Source organism: Pipistrellus hanaki (assembly GCF_964339955.1).
Source record: "Pipistrellus hanaki genome assembly, chromosome: 3".
Lineage (NCBI taxonomy): Eukaryota > Metazoa > Chordata > Mammalia > Chiroptera > Vespertilionidae > Pipistrellus > Pipistrellus hanaki.
In genome coordinates, this window is record NC_140505.1 from 82,583,825 (window position 1) to 82,606,988 (window position 23,164).

Sequence of the window (23,164 nt, forward strand, 5' to 3'; positions counted from 1 at the left end):
TTTATCTTTGTTTTTTCATTTTGAGTAAGTAATGAAGAAATGAAAATAAAGTACTATACTTTTTTTTCTTTTTTTTAAATATATTTTATTGATTTTTTACAGAGAGGAAGAGAGAGGGATAGAGAATTAGAAACATCGATGAGAGAGAATCATCGATCAGCTGCCCCTTGCACACCCCCTACTTGGGATGTGCCCTCAACCAAGGTGCATGTCGTTGACCAGAATAGAACCTGGGACCTTTCAGTCCGCAGGCCAACATTCTATCCACTGAGCCAAACTGGTTTCAGCAAAGTACTATATTTTTAATACATCACAATCTCTTTTAAAAAAACAGTGGATTAGAACAGACTCATAATATGCAAACCTATATTTCTATTTTTCCACTATTAACATAAATGCATGACTTGTTCATCCAAAAATATATAATTTTAATTGTAGGAAAACCATTCCATCAATAGTTCTACTAATATAACATTTAAACTTAATTAATACTGAGTTATTCTTTGAATTAAAATTGTTATACCATATCAGTAGCACACCTATGAATTACACTTTCTCAAAAATGTTAAAGCTACCTAAGTGACAGATATATATTTAGACTAATTATGAATAATGTGATATTTTGAAATAATAATCAGGCCATCTGCACTTCTCAATTTACCATTACAAGAATATTTCTTTAGACCCATTCAATGCGGTTTCCCATTTTTCCCAGGATATAAGACAAGCATGTATATAAGAAAATTCCCAATTTGATTTTCCTAATTCATGTACTGAAAGTGATTTTAAAATGTGTTTTTAGGAGAAAAGGGTTTTTGTTGATGCAAAAATATACTGTAATCCTGAAGGGAATAATTTCCACAGGCAAAATAACATATTACTTACTATACTAAAAAATGTTTAGATTACTAAAAATACATATAATGTTATTAATAAATAACAGTAGATAATAAACAAAAATACAGCAAATTGACTGAGAACTGACACACTACATATGTTATAAAACACTAATATTATATATTTTAATATATTCTGAAATGAAAATATGTTGGGATAAATTTCTAAAGTTAATGGAAACAAAGCAAATTATCAATTTAAAAAATATATAAACAGTAAAATAAAAGCAGATTCCTAAATAGGGACGTGTAATATTGTACTTTTTGAAAATTAAAGTATCTCAGTTAAAAATATTATAAGCTAAACACCAAAATAAATTGGAATTTCCACATATACCTAGCCATATAATAAAAATAAGTATGCCTCTTAATAAAAGTATAATACATCAAGGGAAGAGAAAAGAAAATTAAATGAATATAAAAAGGAACATATTTTAGTGAAAAATTTGGAGAGAGAACAATATATATATTTACATCATTCATTTTTAAAAACTTGAGTTACCAGCCATATTTTGCAATTACTCAGATCTTGAATTTACTAATGTTTACTAAATAATCACCAGACATCAGTAACCAGACCAGATACTTGTAGATGCTTTTCTGTTTTGTTTTTCCTTTAGGCTCCCTGCCTGAATTTATTTGGATTCAGAAACCAATTTCCATTGAGCCCACTCTGGTTTCTTTAAAGCCATCAATACAAAGGCTAATCCTTATTATCATGACCTCTCAGTCATTATCTAGCTTGTCATATTTTGAAGACCAATTCATAGTTTCTAATCACTCACTTTTTCTCCTTTCTTTTCTTATTTCTTTCCTCCTTCCCTTCTTTCTCTATTTCTTTTTTCCTTATTATAAAAGTACAATTGACCTATAATATTATATTAGTTTCAGGTGTATAACATAGGGATTCAACATTCACTTCATATTTCTACCCAATTTTTCATACTCTTATTACTTAATTTTTCAATGTTAGGTATTACATACAAATTCCCTGATATAGAAAATGAGAGCTAAATTTTCTTATACAATGCTCCTCCTCCAACTCAATACATGAACCTTAATCTTTCCCAGGCTTCCTAATTGTTATACCATAGCACTCCAGTAAATAAATATTCAATGTTTCATTATTACAAGCAAGTAAATACTATTCAGAGCTGACCAAGGAATCAGGGAATCCAACACAAGGGAATGAGCAGGCTTATGAGAAGACAAACCCTAGTAATGTCCACGCAATAGCCTAGAGAGCAACTAGTTTAGATTGGAGAAGTAGAATGAGGGCTCTGAGAAGGATGTGGGGAAGAGAAAAGAGGAGGTAAGCTGGATGTTCTTGAATATATGGTAAAAAATGCAGAGTCTACTTAATAGTTTAGGTCTAAAACAGTGATAAGGACACAGAAAAGTAAGCAAGTATAAAACCAAGCAGTTTTAACTACAGAAAGAAAATGTTTTATCAGAAAGAAAATGCAACAAAGTATACTGAACTCCCTATTTCCTGGATTTCAAATCTTCCCTCTTTTGGTTTACTCTTGCATTGTGATAGAATCTATATCCTCCAGCAGTTTTAATGTATAGGAGAAAAAAATTTGGGAACTTGCATTATCTTCGATTTTTTCCCAACTTCAGTGCCTATTCTTTCCCAGTTTTCTTTGGGGTTTCTTCTCTTCTTAACCTCTAAATTAATAAATATTACAAGCATGTAACTATTCAGAGCTGACCTAATCTAGTTCACAGATATGTCCTTCTGGCTATAACATCAAATATGTCCAAAACCAACAACTTTCCACCACCTCCAAGACTATCACAAACTGCTTCCTAAATGCCTTCTTTGTTTCCCTTTGCCCCACTATATTATCTACAGAGTACTCAGAGTCGAATTAATCATAAATCAGCTCAAGTCTTTCAAAACTCTCCAACATCTTTCCTAACCCACTCAGCATAAAAATCTAAAACTTGGAAAAAATGGAGACCAAATAGGCAGACGTGTTATGCACCTCATCCCCAGGACAGGCGGAAATACAACTAAATTGGAAAACAACCAACCAGAATTAACAAACTAAGAACAGCTGAGGAGACAAGGTACAAAAAGGAAGGGCAGAAAACACCTAGAGACCACTAGGAACAACAGGACGTGGGTCTGAGAGGGCTGGCAGGCCGAGAGGTAGAGGAAGAAGCTGCATTACCGGAGTGCCAGCTCCCTCAGAAGAATAGAAACCAGGCCCAGGCTAAGCACCAAAGCTGCATCCCTTGGCAACAAGCTTAACATCCAAATGTGTAAAGAAGAAACAGGGCTGCTACAGGGGGAAAGCAGCAGGATGCTGTGAGGAGAGAAAGCTGGGATTTCCTTCTTGTTTTTGGTATGTTTTATCTTTGTTTTTACTCTTTAATCCCAGAACACAGGACTTTTCAATTGCAAACACTCCCTGGAGGCTGGGGCGCACAGAGGCAGGCGTGGACTCCAGGGCCTGAGGGGAGGCTGAGGTCAGACGCAGGGCAGGGAGACTTGGCAAGGAGCCCCACAGGAGCCATCAGCCCTACTACTCTGGGAACCAGACTGATAAAAACTCCAGGTTTTCAGCCAATATGATTCCTGACAAACCAAGGACAGGGTATATTTTGGGCAACTCATGAAGGAGTAGCTCTGTATCAGGAAAAAGCATCCATCTTATTCCCTGAAAGTGAAACCACCAACTGCACCTAAAACCCGGTCAGAAACAGATGCTTGAGTGATTAAAACTGACAGCTGGCAGACAGGAAAAGAGGGCAAATTGGCCCTGCCTGTTTGTAGCCAAGACCTACAGAAACTGACATAAGCAGAGGACTTGTGGATGGCTTGGAGCTTCAGCAGGATGCTAAAAGCCAAAAGATAGTGCCTGGCAGTGGCCAGCACTTAAGTACCTAACAGGAAGCCCAGAATTAGCAGACAGACAGAAGAGCGGGGTCCTAAACCAGCTCCTATGGGTTTATTTAAGGTTATTATTTGCATAAATAACTTAATCATTTTACTACTGTTGTTGCATAATATAGCGTAAGCTATGTGTTAGCTGCTTTCAGCTCTTAAGTATGTATCATTCTCTTACTGGAAAGCCTATACCTTACAACTGAAATTAATTTCTTGCTTTTGAGTCATGGCAAGTGATGAATTTATATCTAAAATTTTTGAGAACCCAAATCTTATCTCTGATCAGCTTCATGGTTATTTTTATTTAAAAATCTACCAACAGGACAGGAAATCAATCTCTTAGCTGTGAAGTTTTGGATGGTTAATCACTGTCATTAGAATGTAGATAACATCATTCCCATAGTCTTTTAGTGATTTGCAAACTAGCGATTCTTGCACCTCTCTAGGATCTATTAGTTATAATAATTATCTTTGATTTTAACAATGAACATTCTGTTTCTCATACTGTCATACTGAATAAAAATTATTTTAAAATCATTTTTAATGAATATGGAAACTATCAAAATTGTTTGAAAAGACAGTGTTTTAACCTAACAACATTTATAATATAGACTTAAGGTAACATCCTATATAATAAAGAGCTATTATGCAAATGGTCTACATGCCATCACCCTGTAACAGCTCAGACACTCAACACTGGGAAAAAATGAGGACCAGTCAAGCACAAATGAGCTCACCAGAGAGAAATGGGGACCAGCCAGGCACAAATGAGCTTGTGAGAGAGCCAGGCTGAGGCCCCGGAGAGGGACAAGCCAACAACCTGCCCAACCCATGATCCTGGGTGACAGAGGCTGGGCCTGCACCTTTGGCCGGGAGGGAGAGAAACAAGCTGCCTGCCCTGTGGTTCCGGACACCAATGCCTGCACCTGCGGCCTGGGAGAGGGACCAGCTGCTTGTGCCGTGGTCCGAGGCACCAGCGGCTGCAGCCCGGGAAAGGGACAAGCTGCCCACACCATGGTCCCGGGCGCCTGCGGCTGCAGCTCAGTCAAAGCCACCCACCCACAGTTCCTTGAGGGTGCAGCCAGACTGGGCGAAGCCAGCCCAGATCCTGGGTACCTGCAACTAGCTGAAGGAGAGAATCCTGGGTCCCAGGTGCGGGAGAGGCAGAGATGGTTAGGGACAATCAGGCAGGCAGGCAGGAGAATGGTTAGGACCCAGCAGGCCTAGATTGCAAGAGGCAGTTGGACATCCCACAAGGGTTCCCAGATTGGAGAGTGTGCAGACTGGTCTGAGGGACCCGCCCCCTGTACATGAATTTCTTGCACTGGACCTCTAGTTTATAAATAATAATGTTCAGATATAGGTATATACCATCAACATACATATATATATATATATATATATATATATATATATATAGCTAAAATGAATGCAAACTTTGGAATCAAAGATTATATATTAAATTAGAGGCCCCATGCACAAATTTGTGCACCAGTACCGTCCCTCAGCCTGGTCTGCAAGATCAGGCTGAAACCAGCTCTCCAATATCCCCCAATGGGTCCCAGATTGCAAGAGGGTGTAGGCCAGGCCGAGGGATCCCACCAGTGCACAATCCAGACTGGGAAGGGATGTGGGAGGTTGGCCAGGCCAACCACGGGAGGGCTTCAGGGAGTGTCCGGATCATCTTGCTCAGTCCTGATGGGCTGGACCCCAGCAGCAAGCTAACCTATCAGTCAGAGCATTTGCCCCCTGGTGGTCAGTGCAAACCATAGTGACTCGTCAACCGGTTGACTGTCTGCTCCTTGATGGTCAGTGAATGTCATAGCAAGCGGTTAAGTGACCAGTCAGCTGTTCACCATAGCAACTGGTGTACAGCTAACTGGTCAACTGGACACTTAGCATATTATGCTTTTATTATATAGGATAAAACAAATGGCCCCTAACCAGATAAAAGTAGGTTTTATTTAGAGACACTAAAGCAACTTTTATGTAGAGATGTTAAAGTAACATTATTTAGAGAAAATAAAGCTATGGTTTTATTTTCTAACAGAAAACTAAATGGTAAAAAAGAATTTATGTTATTTACATCCAGAATAGGATATTTTAACTTATGCCTTACAGACTTACTTATTCTGAGTATAATATATTGTGCTTTGGGTGCTATAAATCTATTTTACTAGTGCATTTACAATGTTATCTATGTATGTAAGCATGTATATAATTTTGTTTGTAGAATAAAAGCAAATGGAAACAATAGACCTAAAAAAATAACATAGATAATTATGCATATGGTTCATTCATTCATGTGGATGAATGCAAACAATGAAAATTAAAAAAAAAAAAATCTTACGCTGTTCTAACTGAAATGAGGTATCACAGGATTTAACAAGCACATTTAACCATTCCACTTACCTGATTGTATGGTGGTAAAATTTTAGGAGGTTAGAAATTTTATATAATAAAACCGCTCCAGGTTCAGCGACAATTACTTGTTCAATTCGAACCTATTAAAACATGTGAGAAAACTATTAAACATTTTTTAAAAGCTTAACTTTTCTTCACTAATCATATGTTAACGAAAGCATTATAATAATAAAACTTAGTGGCAGAAATCACAAAGTTCCTCCTAAATAAAGGATTTCTGAATATTAAATCATAGGGGATAGAAAAATAACAAAAAATAGCAGCACAATCTACAATAGCCAGAATTTGGAAACAGCCTAAGTGTCCGTCAGCAGATGATTGGATCCAAAAACTATGGTACATCTACACAATGGAGTACTATGCTGCCATAAAAAAGAAGGAATTCTCATCATTTGCAGCAACCTGGATGGAATTGGAGAACATCATGCTGAGTGAAATAAGCCAATCAATGAAAAAGAAACACCACATGACCTCACTCATTTGTGGATATTAAAGAGCATTATAAACTGATGAACCAAAAGATAGATATAGAGACAGTATATCAACAAGTAGACTGTCAAATTACAGCAGGGAGGGGAGGATGATCTGGGGGAGATAATAGATCAACCGAAAGACTTTTATACATGCATATAAGTACAACCAATGGACACAAAACTCTGGGGAGGGAGGGGATGTGTGGGAGGGAGGGAGGGGGGCAAAAAAAAAATCAATAAAATATATTAAATAAATAAATAAATAAATTAATTAATTAATTTTAAAAATAAATAAATAAATAAATAAATAAAGAAAAATAACAAAAAATAACAGATATACTCTACAAAAAAATAATCGCTAGCTCTAACCGGTTTGGCTCAGTGGATAGAGTGTCAGCCTGTGGACTGAAAGGTCCCAGATTCAATTCCAGTCAAGGGCATGTACCTTAATTGCAGGCACATCCCCTGTAGAAGGTGGGCAGGAGGCAGCTAATTGATGTTTCTTTCTATCCGTCTCCCTTCCTATTTATTAAAAATCAATAAAATATATTTTAAAAAATTAATAGCTGAAAACAATTAGATGAAGAAGTTAAGAAGGTAGCAAAAATGCTATTTATATAAAAAAATAATAACATCTATAAAATTTGTCTCAAAGCAGTTACTACCAGAAATCATCAACAGAATAATGAGCCCAGCCAATGTAGCTCAGTAGTTAAGCATCAGTCTTAACCACTGAGGTCAGGGTTTGATTATCGGTAAGAATAAATCATGAAACTTCTGGATTTCAATGTCTATAAAGTAAATTGAAGTCAGTCTACAAGGAAAAATAAACCAACAATTGCAAATTACTCTTTAATAAAGAAAAACAACATCTGTTTCGGGCCTTGTAGAAGCCAAGAACTATATACTTCATCTACAGTTTTCTCAGTTCATCCCTATACCCCTTGATAGTAGATATTTTTATATACAGGTTCAACATGATAAAATTAAGGTGCAGAAGAGTTAGACAATTTGAGTAATTGAGCACAACTAAGTTGCAAAGTGGGCATTCTAATTTTGACTTCAAATTCTGTTTCCTGTACTATAAATAGTATTGTTAATAACACTTTTTTATCCTTGGATTTATCATTTATTGCTATCAGAAAAGTTTACTATACTGGAAGCATTAAAATAAATGGAATATGTTGTTAGTAAGTCTGTAAAGTACTCAGAAATTAGTTACTTCAATTCGAGTGATTGACAAATTACTATTAGAAACATAATAGGTAAAAATAAATAAAAAAATGAAAATTAAGGATGTCTCAAATTTTCTTAGACAGAAAATTGACAATAATTATTTTTAAATATATCTCATTATCTACATTACTGTGTCAATTTGACAAAATTACAGCTTTAATTCAGGCTAAACTCATAAGAATAAGAACATAATTTAACTAAATACCATATGACATACATAAAAACAAAATATTTTACCTTTAGAGGCCTGCATACCCCCTCAGTGATATGCCCAACAACTTCTTGAATATTTTCTTCAACACCTACAATTAATTATAACATAATTCAAAAATGTTTCCATATTATACTTCACTTTCAAAAAACTAAAAAAATACTACATATGACTAATGAGTAAAAAACATTTGAAATAAAAATCATTTAATTAAGTTCAATATCCCTTTGGCCATTATTAATTATGTTAACATCTGAGTTTAGAGCCTTGTCAATTCATTTGGCTAACAAATTGATTAATTTAGTGATTGATAAAGTGAATAAAATTTTTTTGTGAAAAAATAAATGAGTCAAAGGAGAGTGTAAAATATATTAATTGAAGGAAATACTGTGAAGATTTATTAGCATTTGTTCTCCAACCACCTTATTCTAGGCAGTGAGAAAATGGAAACCATACCTTGCAATCTAATGGAAAAGCTAACATTTACTAAGTACTTTTTATCAAGCTCTGTCCTAGGTACTTGACATTTACTGCTTATAACCACCTTCATTTTTACAGATGGTAAAACTGAGGCTTAGAAGAATTAAGCCATTCCCATAAAATAACCTACTTCATCTGACTCCAATCTATTTTCTTCCCAGGTCTTAACATTGTCTCTCATATTAAGTTTTCTGAAACATTTGTAAGAAATATATTCTCTTAAACTGGGTACTTTGGATAACAGAAACCAACTTTAAAAAGTTCAGACTTTGTGTCAATCTAACAAATATGCTGGTCTAATCATAATACCGAAGAGTTAAAAATGAGGTTAAGTCTTGTCACCAATTTGTACACTGGCCTCTTGTGCAGATCATGTGCTGAACCAGAATAATGAGGGGCCAAGCTATGCAAAACAGAAGTGATTCCAGTGATAATAATTATCTTCATTGCATATCAATAATAAAATATTGATAGCTTAATTATCCATTAGCCCCCTCTATGACATTCAACTTCAGGTAGTCAAAACAAAGATCTGAACTTCTGTGAACAAAAGACTTTAGCAATTCAAAAATAGTAATTTTTCTTCCTTGAAATTGAAACCAAAACTTTAAGTACATTTAGTATATAGTTAATTATGCAAAAATCTTTAAAACCACACAAGAATGAAAAGAGTTGGTTAGTAGGAGTCAAAGATTTAGCAGCTTTAATGACCATAAGCAAGGCACTTAGCTTACTCAGACCTAAACTGCCTTTAAAGTGAAGTGACATGGAAGATCTGAGATAATGTATGCTAAAGCAATGCCTTAAAAGAAAAGCAGAGAACTCGGGCTCAGTATGGAAGGTTCCACTATAAAGGTGTGAACAGTTGTGTGACAGGATAAAGGGGATAGAGAAGAAAGTTTATTAGCAGAAAAAGAAAAACAGGAAGAGGAAACTTAATTAGGATGTTTATTGTACCTTGTAGGTGAGAAAAGTTTATCCCCTTGAGGAAGTCATCAGTAAGTATAAAAACAGAGAAGTCTTGTGTTATTTATATATTTAGACATTAGCAATATCAATTAGAGGGCCTACCTTGTGTAGTTACATGCTTTAAGAGAGCTTCAAGGTGTTCTTTTTCAGAAGCAGTAGCTTGATGGAGCCAAGCCAACATATCTCCTACATATCTATGAACACAAATAACTAAATGTTAGTAAAGATTCCCTTTATAAAACCATCAAATAGCCAATATTGTCTGATTACCATACCTTAAAGGGTCATGGGAGTGCATTTCAATGGGTCTAGGTGTACCTCCTGGGCCCCCTCTTGTAAGAGCATCAATAAATCCACGGACAACTGTACTTCTTCTAGCTGTTCCAAATTCATCTAAGGTATACCTTGAAGAAATAAGTAATATAAAAAATAGTTGTTTTCTTCCTAATGGTTATATCAAACTATTCATGCAATTCCTAAGATAAGCAAGACATCTATAAAGCTTCTTTACATAACTCTCTTAAGCAATACTGTTTTTAAACAAGGGAAATATAGAAAATACATTATCACAATGAAAATTCAATCTAAAAGTACACATTTTCACTACCTTTAAGAAAGAATGCTGGAATGTGGGATTAATCACAGGGGCAGTGGCAATAAAATAAATTAAATAAATAAATAAATAAATAAGCGAGCCCCAGCTGGTGTGGTTCAGCTGGTTAGGCATTGTCCTGTGCACTGAAGGGTTGCCACTTAGATTCTTGGTCAGGGGACATGCCTGGGTTGCAGTCTCAATCCTGGGGGCACAAAATTGATGTTTCACTCTGACATTAATGTTTCTTTCTCCCTCTACATCTCTCTCTAAAAATCAATAAAAATATTTTTAAAAAGCAAAAAAAAGTAGTGAATTAGGTAAAAGTTAAAATCAAGATTAAGGTGGAAATCTTGGACTATTCAGGTTTCATTATCCTCCTAGTCCAAACATGTTGCTCCACTGTTGCTCCATATTATCTAATTCTCAGGGCCAATTACAACCTCGCAACCCAAACTACTTTTCCTTCTACATTAAAAACTCTCCTTTACACATATTATCACAATTTACCACCAAATGTGTCCAAAACATACTATCCACATTGAAAAGCTTATTTTGACTCCACTAATAAAAATGTTTTTTTAAATTTACAGATCACCTTAGCATACACAGCAAATAACTTTCTTTTACGTGTTTACATGTCATCAATTCTAGTTGAAAGAAGGGGGAAGGCTTTCTAAGGTGAATTTTTAGAGAAGGAAAATTTTGAAATGGAAGATCAAACAATTTGGGATGAAATTGGAGGATGGCTTGCAGTTGCCACAAGTACCCACTTCTTTATTAAAATCTCTCTGTTTCCCATTATCACCATTTTTCCTTACACCCACCACCCAAATGAAAGTTCTTTCTTTTTTAAAAGTACACAGAAGAGCTGAACCGGTTTGGCTCAGTGGATGGAGCATCGACCTGCGGACTGAAAGGTCCCGAGTTCGATTCCGGTCAAGGGCATGTACCTTGGTTGCGGGCACATCCCCAGTAGGGGATGTACAAGAGGCAACTGATCGATGTTTCTCTCTCATCGATGCTTCTAGCTCACTATCTCTCTCCTTTCCTCTCTGTAAAAAATCAATAAAATATATTTAAAAAGAAAAAAAGAAAAATCAATACTGTACTTATTACATTCTTTATATTTATTTTCTGAAGGTTTATGAAGGAAAGAAGACATCTTTTTTTTCGTTTCCACATATAATAAATTTCATTTTGAAGAAATTTCTGTATTTTGAAGAAATTTCAAAAGTTACAAATGAATTAGCATTCCAGTTATATATTACTAACAAAAACTGAATATGGCAACTTTCCCTAAGTACTTCAATAACTGACATTTTTCTTATACATGATACCTACACATTGGAGTCACAATAATGAAAAGTAAAGCTAATATACATTACTTAAATAAAGTTCATATAATGCCATCTGGTGGTTAATATGATACATTAAGTTTGTGCTAAATTTAAAGAATCCACCACTTTGAAGATACATTATTACTTAATGAAAGGCCCATTTTCTTTTTCAGCACTCATCTTATGGTAATCAACTGGTCTTAAAATCCTCCCTTCTCACTCATCTTCCAAGTGTTTCATCTGCACTATTGTTCCCCCTCTTCCTCAGCATGTCCCCCTCAGAGAAAAATCACCTTTCCTCTTGATTACAGTTCTAGTAGAGGCCTGGTACATGAAAATTCAAGCACTGGAGGTGGGGGCCCCACTGCCCGGCCTGCCCCTCTCACAGTCCGGGAGCCCTCAGGAGCAGGCAGTGGCCTAGTGAAGGCAATGCCCCATCACACCTCTGCCACTGCAACTTACAGCAGCTCAAGCCGCAGCCGGCCCTGAGCCTAGGGTGGCCCAGGGTGGCTAGGCACCTGCTATCCCCAGGCTTGCCTGTGCCTTGAGCCGGCCCTGGAAGGCAGGAGGGCTGAGGGGACTGGGGGACTCCAGAGGCAGGCGCACCTTGCAGTGCACCTGCCACTCTGGCGGGGCTGAGGAGACTAGGCACTGCCATCTTGTGGCTGTGAGTGCCACCATCTTTGAGGGCATGACAGTCAATTAGCCTAATTCCCACTTTATTAGGTTCTAGTGGCCTGGTGCACAAAATTCATGCAACAGGGGGGAGGGTGTGCCTTAGCCCAGCCTGCACCCTCTCCAATATGGGACCCCTCAAAGGATGATCTACTGTCAGTCAGTTTACAGGGATCGGGTCTAAACCAGCAGTTGGACATCTTTCTCATAATCTGGGACTGCTAGCTCCTAACCGCTCACCTGCCTGCATGCCTGCCTGATTGCCCCTAACCACTCTGCTTGCCGGCCTGCTTGCCCCCAATTGCACCTGCTGCCGGCCAGATTGCCCCCAAATGCCCCCATTGACAGCCTAATCACCCCTATCTTCCCCCCATGCCAGTGTGCTCACCCCCAAATACCTCCTCTGCTGGACTGCTTGCCCCCAAATGAGCCCCCCTGCTGGCCTGCTCTTCCATACCTTCCCTCCCCACTGGCCTGTTTGTCCCCAACTGCCCCCCTGCTGGCCTGCTCACTCCAAACTGCCTCCCCCTACTATCCTAATCACTTCCAACTGATCCTCACTAATAGCCTGCTCACCCCCAACTGGCCCCTCTGCTGGTCTGCTTATCCCCAATAACCGCCCCCCACAGCCTGATCACCCACAACTGCCCTCCGCTCTTGGCCTCTAACCACCTCTACCTTGGCCCTGCCACCATGGCTTTGGCCAGAAGAATGTCTGGAAGGTCTGCCAGTCTAATTAGCATATTACCCTTTTATTAGTATAGATAGAGGCCTGGAGTACGGGCAGGGACCAGCTGGTTTACCCTGAAGGGTGACCAGGATCAGGGTGGGGGTCCCACTGGGGTGCCTGGCCAGCCTGGGTGAGGGGCTGAGAGCTGTTAACAGGCTGGCCACAGACCCTTCAGGATGTGGAGGTCCTGCTGGGGTGCCTGGCTAGCCTGGGTAAGGGGCCAATGACCATCTTCAAGCTGGCCATGCCCCCCGGCGACCCAAGCTCCCAGCCCCTCCTTTTTTTTTTTTTTTTTTTTCAGCGCCTCCTTGAGCGGGCCCAGGGCCGGCTGGAAGCAGGTATCTGGGATTTATTTATCTTCTATAATTGAAACTTTGTAGCCTTGAGCAGAGGACAGGGCCCGCCAAGGTCGGTGAGCAACACAAGCCTCCTGATAACTCCAGCTCCATGTCCACTGTCATCTTTGTTGGGTTAATTTGAATACTTGCTCCTGATTGGCTGGTGGGTTTAGTGGAGTTATTAGTGTACATGATTCTTTGTCCTTCAAGCTTTTGCATGGCTGTCATGGAGACCCTAAATACATTCCTGTTTGGTTGACAACTTTGCAGTTTATCTCTTTTCAAAATAAAAATAATAGCTAATATTTAGTGATGAGTATAAGGTGTATTATACTAAACACCTTATGTAAAAAATATAATTTAATCTTCCCAAGAAACTAAAAAATAGGTACTAATATTATCTTCATTTTACAGCTAAGGAAACTGAAGCTTATAAAGGTGCAGTCTTCTCAAAAAATGTAACTCAGAACACACAACACCTTCTAAGCCATTATATAGTATTGCTCCTTTCCAAATGTTGATAAAAAAGCAAAATTTAGTGAAAATATATTTATACAAGTCAGTTGACCTTTTCAAATGTCTGAAATACAATGGCATTTTTGTTTAAAGAAATGTTAACTTTGTGAACAAACATGAATCTATAGATAATGAAACACTTATTAAAATCAAACACAAATGTCTTAGATACTAAATGACTCATAACCAAACATGAATAACTTAAAGTGAAGATTATAGGAAATAAGTTTCAAAGTAAATATAATCTGAAGAGATGGTGACCCACACTGAACATTAGCTGATCATATGTACATGCACAAGATTTATGGCTTTATGGTCCAGCTCTTAGTATTAACCCCATAACCAGTGCAAGCTGTTGCAATTATTACTAGAAGTTGAATGTTCTTTCTTAATCTACATCTTGGCAGCTGCCTTTCTCTCAACCTAGGATGTTCTTTGCTCCCATTATTCCTGGAAAATGCCTATTAAACCTTCAGAACTCACTTTACCTAGTTTCCAAGGGAAACTTTCCCTACTGTTTATCCCTATACCTTATCACAGAATACTTGAGACATGACATCTAGAACAGCAACTAGTCTACACTAATAAAAGAGAAAGATGCAAATTGACCATACTTTTGAGATGGCCACCAGTTAATCAGGAGTATGCAAATTAACCCAACAAAATGGCGGGTTAATTTACATACGAAGGCACTGAGCGACCAGAGGTGGGGTGGGATGCTTGCATCATCGCCATGGTGACGATGCAGGTGTTCCACACTGCTCCAGCAGCTCTGGGCTTCTGGGCAACATGGGAAGGCAGAAAGGCAGCTACATCCAGAGTGAAGGCAGTGCTGCAGCCAGAGGAAGGCAGGGCTATTCTTGCATGAATCTTCGTGCATCAGGCCTCTAGTATATTCATAAAATGGATGTGTTTATATCTGGTTTCATAAACTGAAGCGATTTGAGAGCAGTGTTTTATTAATGTGGTGTCTCTCTTACAATTCTGCTTTACACAAGAGTAGAATGACATTTTTACACAATTGTCCCAGCATTTGTGATCTAAAACTTTATTACAAGCTAAGTAATGGTCCAATCAGAAAGCAGAGTAATGGGAAATCTTGTAAAATATTACTATCATCTGAAAGGCATGACTCAGAGTAAGATTCAACATCTAGGTACAAATCCACTTCCTTTTTGTCTCCTGAATTATAACTCCTTACTTTGTCTCCCTTTTTTCATATTATTCCAGCCATCTATATATATAAAAGCCCAGCAACTGTTTTGGCAGAATGACTGGAACAACCAGTCACTATGATGCACACTGACCACCAAGGGGCAGAAGCTCAATGCAGGTGCTTCCCTCTGGTGGTCGGTGTGCTCCCATAGTGGGAATACTGTTCAACCAGTAGCCGGGCTCATGGCTGGCAAGTGCAGCGGCGGTGGCAGGAGCCACCCCAGCAGCGCTAAGGAGTGGCGAGCCAAGCAGTAAGGAGTGAGCAGGCAGGCGATAAGGAGCAAAGGGTCCTGGATTGCGAGAGGAATGTCAGACATCACCCCAGGGGTCCCAGATTGCCAGAGGGTGCAGGCTGGGTTGAGGAACACCCCTCCCCTGTCACAAATTTTGTGCATCAGTCCCCTACTTAAAAAGTATTTCCTTTTATTTTATACTAGAGACACAGTGCACGAAATTCTTGCACTGTGGGGAGGGTCCCCTCAGCCCGGCCTGTGCCCTCTCACAGTCTGGGACCCTCCATGGGATGTCCGCATGCTGGTCCTGGCCAAATGGGGCCTCTCGTAGTCCAGGACCCCTTGCTCCTTACTGCCTGCCTGGAGCGGAGGCGGGAGAGGCTCCCACCACTGCTGCTGTGCTCACCAGCTGAGACCCCGGCTTCTGGCTGAGCAGTGCACCCCATGTGGGAGCACACTGACTACCAGGGGGAAGCTCTGGTGTTGAGCGTCTGCCCCTTGGTGGTCAGTGCATGTCATAGCGACCAGTCATTCTGCTGGTCTTCCAGCCGTTGGGTCAATTTGCATATTAGGATCTTATTATATAGGATGAGAAATAAAATAAAATTAAAATGAAGAATAAAAAATATGTAAACAAGTTAATGCATAAAGTCTCCTTATACATTATCATTTATCTCTTGGCTGGCATAAATTACAGAATCAAAGACCTAGACCCTTTTTTCACTTCTCAGTCTTCTATTTGATCTGACCTCCCTCTCTCTAAGATAGTGTTGCTACAAGAGTCTTAGTCACAATTCCAAGGTAGTTAATAAGATGACAGAATGGGGAAAAGCCTCTTAGCCTCTACATACATATGAGGTAATCCATGTAGGAACACCTAGATTTCCCCTCCATATTGCATTCTTTAGCATATAATATACAAATGAACTGATGCTAGCATTGATATAGACATAATGAGATTAAAATATCATTGTAAGTTATTATAAGTATTAAACTATTGTGTTTAATATTACCAAAAGCTACGGTGTATTATAAAAACAAAAGTAGGAAAAAATCACCTACTTATATAAGACAGGTCTATCCTGCAGGGCTTCCATTGCCTGAGTTAATACTGGAGATATGTCACATGATTCTTGTGTCAATGTTCTGCATTCACCTGAAAAGTAATTAAGATATATATAAATAATTTATATACGATATATACGATATAAAAAAATTTATATAAGATACATGTAAATAATTATATCTGTTGTACAATCACAGTCTAAATTCCATAGCAAATATTGCATTTTTAAAGTGCTTGGAAAAACCTAGAAAATATGTCTATCAAAAACTGATTTATGCTGTCAACCAAACTAAAAATTTAAGCTTAAGTATTTATATAACTTTAAATGACCACATATGCTATGTGGTATACCCCAAACTTATATTTTATTATTATTTTAAGAATTACATTTCTATAAAATCAATCAATGAAAACTTATTTACTGAATAACTGCTTTATACACAGTAATGTTCAAGGCAAGAGGGGAAGAGTATGAAAAATACTCAGACACACACATACACACAATATATAATAGAGGCCTTGTGCATGAAATTTGTGCACGGTGGGGGTGTGTCCTTCAGCCCAGCCTGCACCCTCTCCAATCTGGGACCCCTCAAGGAACGTCCAATTGCCAGTGGAATCAGGCCTAAACTGACAGTCGGACATCCCTCTCATAATTCGGGACTGCTGGCTCTTAACCACTAACCTGCCTGTCTGTCTAATTGCCCCTAACTACTTCTGCCTGCCAGTATGATCACCCCTAAAGGCTCCCCTGCCAGCCTAATTGATTGCTAACTGCTCCCCTGCCAGCCTGATTGCCTTTAACTGCCCTCCCCTGCTGGTCTGATCTCTACCAACTGCCCTCCCCTGACAGCCTGGTTGCCTCCAACTGCCCTCCTCTGCAGACCAGGTCACCCCCAACTGCCCTCTCCTGCAGTCCTTATCTCACCCCCACCTGCCCTCCCCTGCAGGCCTAATCTTGCCCCCAACTGCCCTCCCCTGCTGGCCTTGTCACCCCAACTCCTCTCTCCTGATGGCCTGTGCACCCCTCAACTACCCTCCCCTGCCAGTCATCTTGTGATAACCTGGGAGCAGCCATTTTATAACAACATGGGGTTGGCCATCTTGTGATGACGTGAGGGCACGAGGGCATAAAGGCCACCTAGGATTTTATTATATACTAGAGGCCCAGTGCATGAAAACTCAAGCACTGAAGGATGGGGTCCCTCAGCCACCTGCCCCCTCTCACAGTCTGGGAGCCCTCAGGGGCAGGAGGCGACCCGGCCATCAGGGGAAAGCAACACCCCATTACACCTCTGCTGCTGCCATTGCCGACAGCACAACCCTCAGCCATCCCTGGTTACCTGAGCCTTAGACAGCCCTGGGCAGTTGGGCAGCTGCCATCTGAGGCATGCCTGTGCCTCAGACCAGCCCTGGGTGACTGGAAGACTGAAGGGACTGGGGGGACTCCAGAGGCAGGCATGCGGAGCATCCAGGCCCACCTGAAGGTGGCCCCGGCCTTGCTGTGTGCCTGCCGCCCCAGGGGGCTTGAGGGGACTCGGCGCCACCATCTCGTGGCTGTGGGTGCTACCTTCTTTGAGGGTTTGGCAGTCAATTAGCATACTCTCTCCTTATTGGCTGTGGGCAGCACCGCCATCTTTGAGAGTGGGGCAGTCAATTAGCATATTCCCTCCTTATTGGCTGTGGGTGCCACCATATTTGAGGGCGGGGAAGTAAATTCGCATATTCCCTCCTTATTAGCTGTGCTTGCCGCCATATTTGCAACAGTATGAGGGTCAAACTTAGCATGTTCCTTCTTTATTAGATAGGAAATATATAGATATGTGTGTATATATGTATATGTGTATATATGTATATATGTATGTAATTATTACAAAGTTCCTTCCCTTGGGAGTAATCTTTAAGCGATATACTTAAAATGTTTATATAGATAATATATAGTAATATCATTATCATTTTAAAAGTTTAAACTTTAACATTTTAAAAATCTCTACACCAAATTTTCTTTATTTTTCTACTAGGGACCTGGTGAATGAAATTCGTGCACTGGGGTGGGGCGTCTCCTCAGCCCAGCTTGCACCCTCTCACGTTTGGGACTCCTCGCTCCTTACTGCCCGTGGGCTCATTGATCCTCAGCTCGCTGCTACTCAGCGCTACTGTGGAAGTGGGAGAGGCTTCCTCCAATGCTGCATGCTCACCAGCCATAAGCCCAGCTCCTGGCTGAGTGGTGCTCCTCTACTGGGAGCTCACTGACAACCAGGGGGCAGCTCCTGTGTTGAACATCTGTCCCCTGTTGGTCAGTGTGCATCATAGCAACTAGTCGTTCCACCATAATGATTGCTTAGGCTTTTATTATACAGACTAGAGGCCCGGTGCACAAAAATTCATGCACGAGGGGAAGAGAGGTGTCCATCAGCCCAGCCTGCACCCTCTCCAATCTGGAAACCCTCGAGGGAATTCTGACTGCCTATTTAGGCCTGATCCCAGTAGTATAGTACCTAAACGGGCAATCAGACATCTCTCTCACAATCCAGGACTGCTGGCTCCCAACTGCTTGCATGCCTGTCTTCCTGATTGCCTCTAACTGCTTCTGCCTGCCAGCCTGATCACCACCTAATCATTCCTCTACCAGCCTAATTGATTCCTAACTGCTCCCCTGCCAGCCTGATTGCTCCTAACTGCCCTCCCCTGCCAGCCTGATTGCCCCTAACTGCCCTCTCCTGCTGGCCATCTTGTGTCCATATGGGGGCAGCCATCTTGTGTGTTGGAGTGATGGTCAATTTGCATATTACTCTTTTATTAGATAGGATAGAGATCTGGTATACAGGTGGGGGCTGGCTGGTTTTCCCTGAAGGGTGTCCTGGATCAGGGTAGGGTTCCCTTGGGGTGTGGGACAGCCTAGGCGAGGGGCCTGGGGTGATTTACAGGCTGCCCACACCCTCTGGCAACCCAAGCAGAGGCCCTGGTATCTGGGATTTATTTATCTTCTATAATTGAAACTTTGTAGCCTTTAGCAGAGGCCAAGGCAGGCCAGGAAGCTTGGCTTCCACCATCGCTGGGGACAACCCAAGCCTCCTACTCTCTCCAGCTCTGTGGCTGCAGCCATTTTTGTTGGGATTTATTTATCTTCTATAATTGAAACTTTGTAGCCTTGAGTGGAGTCCAGGGCCAGCCAGGGTGTGTGGGAAGCTTGGCTTCCTCAATTGCCAGGGAAACCCAAGACCCCTGCTCACTCTGTGGCACAGCCATCTTGGCTGGGTTAATTTGCATACTCACTCCTGGTTGGTGGTGGGCGTGGCTTATGGGTACAGCAGAGGTACGGTCAATTTGCATATTACTCTTATTAGATAGGATTCTAATCTTATCATTAAATACTTATAAAGAGTCTACTATTGTTAAAGAACTTCAAACTTTGTTTCAGAAATTCAAAGCCTTAAGATATGAAGACCTCACACTAGCACTGTATTTTTAGCACTCATATATATTTCATACTTATGCAGGTACAGATATAGAGACATCTGAAAGTTCCTAGGAGCCAAAGGCCCACAGTTTGGAACTACTATGTTAGATGTCATGAGAGCACAAAGGAATTTGAGGCCTTTGAAAAAGAAATCTAAACTAGAGAGCTAAAATATACATATACAAAAAGTAATAATAAAGTAGTAAATTACTGAATGCCAAATAAATATTTTCCAACGGTGTTCAGAGATGAGGAAAAGTCACTGTGAATAAATGTAGCCATGGAGAATTCCAGAAAGTTATAAAACCTAAACCTAGCTTTGAATATTCAGGTAGGACTTGTATATAAAGAAAGAGACAACACTCAAAATAGGAGTAAACGGTGCAAAAAAGGAGAGGCAGAAAAAGAAACACATTTTGGAGTAAATCATCTGAACCAGATAAATCATCTGAACCAGGTTTTCACAGTACAGTAACCAGTTAAGGAGATTTAATCCCAATTACTTCAATAGTCAGTTGGTAACACCTATTAAAATTTCTGTTCTCCTATTCCATTCTTGCTCTTAACCATCTTCTTTGATTTTAATAGGAAATTTTGAGAACTTATTGAGACATCTTTAAACAAAACTAATGCAAATAAACCTCTTGTGGTAGGCAAAATAATGGTCCTCCAAAGATTCCTAATCCCTGGAACTTGTGATAGTTTACTTCACATAGCAAAGACACTTTGCAGATGCAATTAAGAGCAATTTCCCCAGATTTCCTTAGTGGATCCAAAGAAAATAAGTTCAAATGTAAAGTTTGTTCTTTTTAAAAGTACTTTTTGATAACTAAAATAAAAATACATGAAATAATGATCAAGAGAGATAAATATTCTAACACTAATATTCACAAATCCAGACCACATGAAAGAAGTCACTTACTTTGAGCCCATCGATAAAGTCTTTCATAAGCTGTTTCTTGAAGCAAGGCCATCTGTTCCATAATTTCTAAACTAAAAAAAAATAAAGATAAAAAAATGCATTATAATTTAAACTTTTATCCAACAGCTACATCTAGGCACCTAAATATTGTTTAATTACAAAATTATTTGATTACATCATGTTAGTCTTTTATCATTTTATGGAATGATTTTTCAATTTTTTAAAAATTAAACAATTGTCAAATTTTATTACCATCACTTTGTTACCCAATTGCTGCTTTATTCTAAGTACATCAGGATATAACTCCCTCCTTATCCAAGGACACATAAAGATTAAACTTTTTCAAAAAGAACCTAGAATTTTTTTAATTTTGGAAATACAAGAATCAATGCAATTATGAACTGAAATGGTTACTCACCCTGCTGTTTGTTGGTTTGTACGCAAGAGGACTTTGACATCATTATGAATCTGTTTTACTCTTCCCAATCCCTTGAAAAAAGCCTTTAAAATTAAGAATGCAACCTTAAAATGTCCATGTTTTCAGGTAAAATTATATTACTCTAAAATGAAATATCGCTACATAGGAAAAACAAATACTTTCTCCTACTCTGATCCTTTCTATACTGATCTCAACCTTCTCTAAATGTTTATGTAAAGTGTAAGAGATTTATTCAAATTTCAAAACATATATTAATTCAATGTCTACTATATGCCAATTGTCTGCTGCCATCAATGAAATTTTGTAAAGACAAAAATCTATGTTCCCAGGAAATACAGAGTCTAGTGAAGAGAAATGCAAAACTAAAGATTATTACATAAAGAAAAATGTGCTATTAGTGAACATCTTATAACTTAGTTAAATCATGGCTTTCTTGTCATTAAGGATGGTGTTTTATATATATTTTATATACCCACTAGATGACTAGAGGCTCAGTGCACGAATTCGTGCACCAGTGGGGTCCCTTGGTCTGGCCTGCATCCCCTAGGAGGATGTTGGATAGCCAGTTTTGAACTGATTCCCACAGGCCCAATCCAGATAGGAGGGAGTCTGATCCTGTGCATTGAGCTGGTCAAGTGGTTACTTGGTTGTTCGGTTGCTTAGGTTTTTATATATACACTAGAGGCCCAGTGCACAGAATTCATGCATGAAGGAGGGGGGGTGGGTTCCCTCAGCCCAGTCTATACCCACTCCATTCGGGGACACCTCAGAGGACATATGACTGCTGGTCAGAGACCCCTCTCACAATCTGGGACCACTGGCTCCTAACCACTCACCTGCCTGCCTGATTGCTCCTAACCCCTCTGCCTGCCTGACTCATACCCTAACCTCTCTGCCTGCCTGCCTAATCGCCCCTAACTATTGCTACCTGCCTGCCAGCCTGATCTCCCCCCAACTGCTCTCCCCTGCCTGCCTGATATCACCCCCAACTGCCTCTGCCTGCCTAATTACCCCTAACTTCGCTGCCTTGCTGGCCTGATCTCGCCCCCAACTGCCAGCCTGGTTGCCCCCAATGGCCCTCCCCTGCCGACCTTATCTGGCCCCTAAACTACTCTCCCCTGCCAGCCTGATTGCCCATAACTGCCTCTGCCTGCCTGATCGCCCTTAACTACCCTCCCCTGCCGCTCTGATCTCACCCCCAAATGCCCTCCTCTGCCAGCCAATTTGGTTCTGATTAGTCAGTTTCTATGCCAGTCAGCATCAAAAGCTCTGCCTCCTAGGCAGCCATTGGCTCCTCACAGTTGACCCAGATTTGGTTCTGATTGGTCAGTTTCTATGACAGTCTGCGTAAAGAGTTCCACCTCCTAGGCAGCCATTGGTTCCTTACATTCACCCAGATTTGGTTCTGATTGGTCAGTTTCTATGTCAGTCAATGGGGACTGATCAGAAAGACAGGGCTGATCAGCAGCCTCCGTGGAGGCCTGAAAGAAATGGAGACACAGCTGTTGGCCAAGTCAGGAGAGAAAGAGAGGCAAGTTCTAATTAACAGCTGCCATAGAGGCTACGGATCAGACCTTGCCTCTCTCTCTGCAGGCCTCTCTCCAGGCCTGATCCACAGCCCCCTAGACAGTGCTGAGTCGGTGCCAGCAGTGGCCCATCAGTGCTGGTCCAACACGGCAACCCAGCACTGACTTCCAATCTGATTGAGCCTTCGGTCATAAAGGTCGTTACAATGGTGGCTCTTTATTATATAGCCTAGTGGTCTGGCGAACAAAATTCATACACGGTTAAGGTCCGTAGACCTGGCCTAAGATCAGGGCTATCTTTCCCAGCTGCCCACAGTTGGCCCCACCACCCACCCCAGGTTCCCCGTTCATCACTGTGTGATCAGTGGCTGACAGCCACGGGAAGGGACCAAAAGGTCAGCTGCTCCTGCCCACATGCTGGCTCCACCTCTGTAGCAAGTGGCCATCAGGCGATCAGAGCTTGCTGGCTGAGGAAACAGACCAAGAGGTGTTCATTGCACCTCATAGTGTCTGGTCCAGCAGTC

At 40.3% G+C, this 23,164-nt stretch overlaps 1 protein-coding gene across 1 annotated transcript in view; it reads right to left on the minus strand.

The window, feature by feature from the left end:
* Positions 1–23,164, minus strand: part of COG6 (component of oligomeric golgi complex 6) — a 79,421-nt gene that overhangs the window by 32,492 nt on the left and 23,765 nt on the right. The window contains exons 6-12 of the mRNA XM_084879388.1: positions 21,094–21,176; positions 20,676–20,746; positions 16,290–16,383; positions 9,864–9,992; positions 9,691–9,782; positions 8,166–8,230; positions 6,208–6,299 (exon numbers count right to left, since the gene is read on the minus strand). Coding sequence (XP_084735514.1) covers positions 6,208–6,299; positions 8,166–8,230; positions 9,691–9,782; positions 9,864–9,992; positions 16,290–16,383; positions 20,676–20,746; positions 21,094–21,176 — 626 coding nt within the window. The remainder of the gene's footprint in view (positions 1–6,207; positions 6,300–8,165; positions 8,231–9,690; positions 9,783–9,863; positions 9,993–16,289; positions 16,384–20,675; positions 20,747–21,093; positions 21,177–23,164) is intronic.